The sequence below is a fragment of the Rhineura floridana genome, chromosome 6 (genome assembly GCF_030035675.1).
Source record: "Rhineura floridana isolate rRhiFlo1 chromosome 6, rRhiFlo1.hap2, whole genome shotgun sequence".
NCBI classification, from domain to species: Eukaryota; Metazoa; Chordata; class Lepidosauria; order Squamata; family Rhineuridae; genus Rhineura; species Rhineura floridana.
Window position 1 is genome coordinate 139,412,574 of NC_084485.1, and position 7,898 is coordinate 139,420,471.

The following is a 7,898-nucleotide window of genomic DNA, read 5'->3' on the forward strand; positions in this document are numbered from 1 at the left end:
AAACAGATCATTATTGACTAGACATCTCAGTATATTCCTTACCACCACTGCCCCAGTATCAACATTCTGGGTCAGCTACGTTGTTATGGTAGGAAGTTATTGGGTGCCATGTCTTCTGTTCTCTGTGCATGGCATAAGCCACTTAATCATTGATCTTTGTCCTGCAGAACCATGTTTGGTTGATGAAGAAAATGCCGGCAATTACAACATAGAAATGAAATGGCATCTGGAAGAAGAATTATATTTCTTACATGGGAACATTATTGAATTTGTGTGCAAGCCAGGATATATTTTGCCCCCATCTATCAGAGAATCCCAGCTGCTGGTGCAGTGTAATCACGGAGAACTGACATATCCCATGTGTATTTTAAAAGGTAACATGCAAGCTTTCTTGCAGAAAGTTTATTAGAATTCTGCCACTTCAGGCAAGTTAACAAATAACATTTAGCCTTGGGTTCAGAGAATGGAGACGATCCATGATGCTGGTCTACTGCTGAAGCTAAGAAGGTCCGATCCTATAACATGCCTAGATGGGAATTGTATGTAAACTGATCTAAGCCCTTTGGAAGAAGAATGTGCTTTTGCCTAATAACTGTTCCATTATAGTGTTGGAGGCTTTTAATATTCATCACAGTATTTCAAACAAGTTCCACCCAAACGACATGTGTCCCAACACTTTGTGCTCAAACCAGAAAACATGGATGGGATTGCCTGGGTACTTGCAGTGAATGCCTGTCTTCCACCGTGGCTGGCTTAAGCCAACAGGGCTTCAAATGCAGTGATGGCTTTAATGCTGTAATCCTCCCTGCCCCCTTGTGAGGATTTCTCCTAGACTGTTTCTTCAGAATTAGGTAGTGAAATGAGGGGTGCAGGGGGTCCTTTTAGTTGCTGGTGCCACAGATTGGACCTGCCAACTTACCTTCACTTTCTCTTCCTGCTTTTTAATTAATCTTTTCCTCATTTTGTAGACCCGAATGCAAACTGTGGCTCTCCACCTTCCATAAAAAATGGAGGAGTTGTGGGCTCATTGACAACAGACTACGCCCAGGGTTCATCAATAGAGTACAGCTGCCATGAATATCATTTTTTGCAAGGTTCTAGGAAAGTGTCCTGTTCAATGGGCCAGTGGACTACCCCACCAATTTGCATAGGTATTGTACAACATTGCTAATCTTTTAGCATAATTACAATTTAGATAATATTGTTAGTTGTCTTCATCTGTTGTTGCTCAGCCAATGCAATCTGGGAAAAGCAGGCAGCAGTACTGTTGTTGTTATGAAGTTGCTTTTTGAAAAAATGAACTCAAAATGACCTACAAAAGCAAACATTAAAAACAGAACTAAAAACAAGAATGAAAACAACTTAAAATACTCACAATAATATGCATAAAAGCAAATCAACTCAACCCTCCTTGATGTTCTTCCATTATAAGAAGGAGAAGGAACATAGCTTAGTATTATAGCATGCAGAAGGTCCTCATATATTCCCTAGCATCTCCAGATAAGACTAAGAAAGATTCTTGTTGGAAACACTGGGGAGCTACAGTGAGTCAGTGTAAACAATACTGATCTAGATGGATCAATGGTCTGATTCATAAGAACGTAAGAGACCTGCTGGATCAGCCCCAAAGCCCCTTCTAAACATTTTTTGATTATGTAAGGATCTGCCATAGTCCAATGAAAGCAAGTGAAATACAAGAAGCCACTTGGCAATTAAATTTATGCCAATTTGTTTTAGCAATGCATGTCAGCACTGAAAAGCATGCAGCAGATTAAATAGAAGTGAATAGTCAATTAACCTTATGTATGCTTTCAACATTAATTTCCAAAACATAGTAGGCCAACAGTTCAGCCACTGTCTTATTATTGTAGTACAGTAGGGCCCCGCTTTTCGGCGTTCCACTAATACACCAGCTTTCAATTAGAGTAAGACCCCACTCATACAGTGCTTATTCCACTTTTACAGCATTTTTTGGGCGTCGGGCACCATTTTATTGTTGGAGTTCCGCTTTTTGGTGGGTTTCGCTTTTCGGCGGGGGTCTGGAACATAACCTGCCGTATGAGTGGGCCTTACTGTATTAGAGAATTGCATATTTTTTTAGCAACTTATTGATTGTCTTTCATGTAACCATATCACTGAGTAAAAACATACTTAAATGATCTAATATATGTTGTTATAGTACATTAATGTTAAATAGATGTGTTCCAGCAGAAGCATCAGCAAAAAAAATTAATGCTAATTGAAGACATACCATATGGACAGAAAATATTAATGCTGCATTCATTTTCCAGAGCCATGCACCTTATCAGCAGAAGAGATGGCAAACAATAATTTGGATCTAAGATGGAGTTTTGACAATCGACCTTATTTTCTCCATGGAGAATTTGTTGAGTTTAGATGCAAAGCATACCATTTTAGTTCGCCATCAAGTTCACCATCTGATTTTAGAGTACGGTGTCAGAATGGACAACTATTGTATCCACTTTGCATACGGAGGAGAGGGTAAGCAACTGATGCCACAATCATGTAACATTTTCCTGGGAGTAAGCCCCACAAAACTCTGTGAAGCTTACTTAGGATTACATAATAAATAATCTGTGATGTATGAAGGGATATTATTCATGAATATATCCAACCAATTACACTGGTGAGGGACCACTTGTGTGTAGTGAGTAAACTGCTCTGATGTCATATTCTTCTGTTCTCCTCCCAAATATGCAGAAAAGATTATCCAGACCTTGAGCAGGACACATGTATTTTCTGTGTCACTATAGATGCACATGTGGGGGCTTAGATGTTTGCACAGAAAGGGACTTTTTTATATGGGTGATTTTAAAATACATTTGGAAAGCCTAGATTAGTCTAGAAACATTGTACCTAGAATCATAGAGTTGGAGGCCTATAAGGCCATCAAGCAACAGGATACAACAAACTTGAAAAAGAGCAAGGAACAATATCAAAGGCATGAGATAAAAAGCAAAACAATATGAAGGAGAAAAGATGTAAACTGTAAAAAGAAAATTTGTGAATAAAGTTTAATACCATAATCTGATTGAATCTCTCTCAATAAAAGAGTTGGGGCATAGGAGGACATATACCTACAGAAGACATATTATCATAGAATCACAGAGTTGGAAGTGGCCTATAAGGGCCATCGAATCCAACCCCTTGCTCAATGCAGGAATCTAAATTAAAGCATACCTGACAGGTGGCTGTCCAGCTGCCTCTTCAATGCCTGCATTGTTGGAGAGCTCACTACATCCCTGGGTAATTGGTTCCATGGTTGTACCCCTCTTACAGTTAGGAAGTTTTTCCTGATGTTCAGCCGAAATCTGGCTTCCTGCAACTTGAGCCCATTATTCCATGTCCTGCACTCTGGAATGATCGAGAAGAGATCCTGGCCCTCCTCTGTGTGGTAACTTGATGAGTGCTATCACATCTTCCCTCAGTATTCTCTTCTCAAGGCTAAACATGCCCATTTCTTTCAGTCTCTCCTCATTAGGCTTTGTTTCCAGTTCCTTGATCATCCTTTTTGCCCTCTTCTGAACCCGTTCCAGTTTGTCTGCATCCTTCTTAAAGTGTGGTGTCCAGAACTGGATGCAGCACTCAAGATGAGGCCTAACCAGTGCTGAATACAGGGGAACCAATACTTCATGTATTTGGAAACTATTGTTCTGTTAATGCAGCCTAAAATTGCATTTGCCTTTTTTGCAGCCACATCACACTGTTGGCTCATATTCAGCTTGTGATCAACAACAATCCCAAGATCCTTCTCACATGTAGTACTGCTGAGCCAAGTATTCCCCATCTTATAACTGTGCATTTGGTTTCTTTTTCCTAGGTGTAGAACTTTGCATTTATCCCTGTTAAATTTCATTCTGTTGTCTTCAGCCCAGTGCTCCAGCCTATTTGAATTTTGTTTGTCTTCCAAGGTGTTAGCTCTATCCATCCCAATTTTGTATAAACTGCGAATTCGATAAGCATTCCTGCACCTCCTCATCCAAGTCATTAATAAAAATGTTGAAGAGCACTGTGCCCAGGACCGAGCCTTGCCGTACCCTGGTTGTTACCTCCCCCCAGTTTGAGAAGGAACCATTGATAAGCACTTTTTGAGTACCATTCTGTAGCCAACTGTGGATCCACCTGATAGTTGTTCCATTCAGCCCACATTTAGTTAGCTTGCTAATCAGAATATCATGGGGCACTTTCTCAAAAACTTTGCTAAAGTTGAGATATATTATGTCCACAGCATTGCCACAGGAGGTTACCCAATCTAAAAATGAGATAAGTTTAGCCTGACAAGATTTGTTGTTGATAAATCCATGTTGGCTTCTAGTAATCACTGCATTGTTTTCAAGGTGCTTATCATTTGACCGTTTTATAATCTGCTCCAGAATTTTCCTAGGGATTGATCTCAGGCTGACTGGTCTGTAGTTCCCAGGTTCCTCCTTTTTGCCCTTTTTGAAGATAGGGACAACATTAGCTCTCCTCCAGTCATCCAGCACTTCTCCTATTCTGCATGATTTTGCAAAGATAATAGACAGTGGTTCTGAGAGTTGTTCAGGCAGTTCCTTCAATACTGTAGGATGCAATTCATCGGGTCCTGGAGTTTTGAACTCATTCAAAGTGATTAGGTATTCCTTGACCATTTGTCTATCATTCTCAAGCTACAATCCTACATCTTCAACTTCATTTTTCCCAGGAGGGTCATAGACCCTCTTTTGGGAGAAGACTGAGCCAAAGTAGGAATTGAGCACTTCTGCCTTTTCTTTGTCATCTGTTATCAATTTTGCCATCCTCATTGAGTAGCTATGCCACCATTTCTTTTCTCTGTCTTTTACTATGGATGTACCTGAAGAAAGCTTTTTTGTTGCTTTTGGCACCCCTTGGTAACCTCAGCTCATTCTCAGCTTTAGGCTTCTTGACACCATCCCTGCAATTGCATGCTACCTGTCTGTGCTCTTCCCTTGTGGTCTGGCCTTCCGTCCACTTCCTGTATGTGTCTTTTTTGTTTTGTTTTCAGGTCATCTCTAAGCTTTCTGTGAAGCCACATTGGCTTCTTCTGTTACCTTCCCGCTTTTTTCCTTGACAGAATTGTTTGCAACTGTGCCTTTAGTATTTCTTCTTTTAGAAACTTCCACCCGACTTGGACTCCTTTTCTCATAAGGGTCACTTGCCATGGCAACTTACTTATCATTCTTCTGAGTTTATTAAAATCAGCTTTCCTGAAGTCCAGGGCATGCGTATGGCTACTCTCAGCTTTTGCTTCCTTTAAAATCAAAACTGTAGTGTAGTGTGGTCATTTCCCGCCAGAGTTCCCGTAACTGCCACTTCATCCACCAAGTCATCTCTGTTAGTTAGAATCAAGTCAAGGAAAGCTGATCCTCTAGATGCTTCCTTCACTTTCTGTAGGAGAAAGTTATCTCTAACGCAAGTCAGGAATTTCTTGGAGGAACCGTGTTTGGCAGAATTTGTCTCCCAACAGGTATCGAAGTAATTGAAGTCCCCCATTACTACTACATCATGTCTCCTCGAAACATCGGCAATTTACTTTGCAAAAGTTCCATCCTTGTCTTCTTCTTGATTGGGTGGTCAGTAGTAGACTCCAACTACCATGTCCCTTTTTTTTCTTGCCCCATTAATTTTATTCCAAATACTCTTGGTGGAGCTACCAAGCTCATCCTCCTGTTTTTCTGTGCAGGGATATATATTTTAATTATATAGTGCAACTCCACCTCCCTTTATATTCCTTCTGTTCTTTTTGAACAGGTTATCCTTCAGTCACTGTATTCCAGTCATAGGAGTCATCCCACCAAGTTTCAGTTATACCTATCAAGTCATATTTACTCTCTTGTATTAAGAGTTTAAGTTTGTCCTGTATGTTTCCCACACTATGGGCATTAGTATACAGACATCGAAGACCATGTGATTCACGTCCTGGCTTCCCTCCTATATTTTTATGAAGACTATTACTGGGCCCTATTAGAGCCATTCCCTCAGTTCCCCTTACTGTGCACAAGCCTTTGTTAGTTGTTACTGCCAAATTTATGTCTCCCTCTCCCTTAGGATTCAGTGTAATGCTCTCCTGATGAATTTTTCCATGCTGTGGCCATACACATTCTTCTCAGTCCTCTGGGCAACCCATCACTTGCCAGAAGTCCATCTTCCAGGAAGCATAGCCCGTGGTCCCAGAATCCAAATCTCTTTTATGGCACCACCTTCATAGCTAGTTATTCACCCAGAGTATTTTTCTTTCCCTTTCCACTCCTCTTCTAAGTACCAGAAGGATAGACAAGAAAACTATCTGGCCCCAAAAGACCTTGAGTTTCCTTCCCAGAGCTTCAAAGTCTGATGTGATTTCTTCATGGCTCCGTTTGGCAGTATCATTTGTTCCCACATGGATGAGAAGAAAGGGATATCTGTCAATGGGCTTTATGAATGATGGCAACCCTTCCGTCACATCTCTAATCTGTCCTCCAGGGAGGCTACATACCTGGCGAGTCCATGGATCATCTCAGCATACTTGGGTCTCAATCCCACACAGTAGGGAGTCTCCCACCACTACTACTCTTCTCTTCTTGTCATGGGCCGTGGTTTCATTGCCTCTGTTTGACTGAGCTTCAGCCTCTCACTTGCTCTCATGTGGAATCTCCTGTAATTCTTCCCCTGCAGACTGTCCTCTAGTCTGATCCTCAAATGCTTGCTCTTCATTTGTAGAAAGATTTTATCTTGGGGGTTCAAGACATGCAATCTTTCAAGTGCCTAACTGAATCTGTGAGGATAGAATTGGTGTTTAGTTTTCCTCAACATTTTTAGAGTTGGGGTTAGGTAAGTGATGGTGCTGCTGCTTCTGCTGCTACATTACAGTGTGTCTGTTGCATCTTTGGGTCCCAAATCCAGTTTTGTTGAACTTGATGTTAGCTATTGTTGTTTACCATGTCTCTGTTTTAAGTGACATCAGTGAATTTTGCTTTTTTTAGGTAAAAGGAAACTGAAGAAACAATGCTTGGAGGGCTCATGGACTATTTTCCGTGTTGCAAGCTGGTTTCCAGTATAACTCTGCTACAGAGGTTTACTTGCACAAGACTCTAGTTACTCAAGACAAGTAGGATAGCTGCTGACTTCAACTTAGAACATTATCTGGAGGTGCTTTTTTTTAAAGCAAATGCCTCCACAATCTGTTTATTTTAATAAAAACAAGCAGTGGTGTTCATAAGACGCCCTTGCATTTTGTTCTCAAATGTCTTGATATATCAGCCTTCTGATGTTCATCCTCATTCTCCTCAAGTTTTGCAGTACATGTTATTTCCATATTCACTGATGTATACAGGTGCTTTTCTTATTTCTTTGTTGCCAAAGGCAGCCTACATGCATGAAGACTGTAATTCTAACCATGCCTATTCAGAAGTAAATCCCATGGAATTCAGAAAGGCTCACAGATAAATGGGTTTAGAATTCTAGCCTTAATCTGCTTTCTAGTGTGAATTTTAAAAAAGCCAGTGGAATGCATTATTGTTCCTTTTCACATGGAAAGAAGTTCTCTCTCTTGTCACCTGTGGATTTTATCTGTTTATCCTCAGTTAAAGTCCTAGCCTCTTTGTCAAAATGGAGAAAACCATCAGAATTTGACAGCACATTTTTGACTACCCAAAATCTTTGTTTTAAAAGTAAAATTAAATTTAAAATTCCTTTTATTTTTATTCTGTGAAGTTTTCTTGATACATACCGAAACCTGTTCCTTCCTGTTGCCTGAATGAGGGAAACAAGATAGGATGGCAAGTTTATACTGAATTCTGAAATCAAGGTAGTAAGAGTGGCTGCAAACCTAACTCCACTTACCTGGGCATAAGCCATACTGAATTCAATGGGACTAAGTTCTGAGTAGATATGGTTAGGTT

General features: G+C 40.4%; 1 protein-coding gene across 2 annotated transcripts in view; it reads left to right on the top strand.

Annotated features, from left to right (window-relative positions):
• Window positions 1-7,317, top strand: part of LOC133387973 (coagulation factor XIII B chain-like) — a 29,358-nt gene extending 22,041 nt beyond the window's left edge. For both annotated transcript variants that reach the window (XM_061633968.1, XM_061633969.1), the window contains exons 8-11: window positions 168-374; window positions 969-1,151; window positions 2,292-2,502; window positions 6,981-7,317. In XM_061633968.1, the coding sequence (XP_061489952.1) occupies window positions 168-374; window positions 969-1,151; window positions 2,292-2,502; window positions 6,981-6,984 (605 nt within the window). In that variant the 3' untranslated portion in view covers window positions 6,985-7,317. The remainder of the gene's footprint in view (window positions 1-167; window positions 375-968; window positions 1,152-2,291; window positions 2,503-6,980) is intronic.
• Window positions 7,318-7,898: the final 581 nt, after the last annotated feature.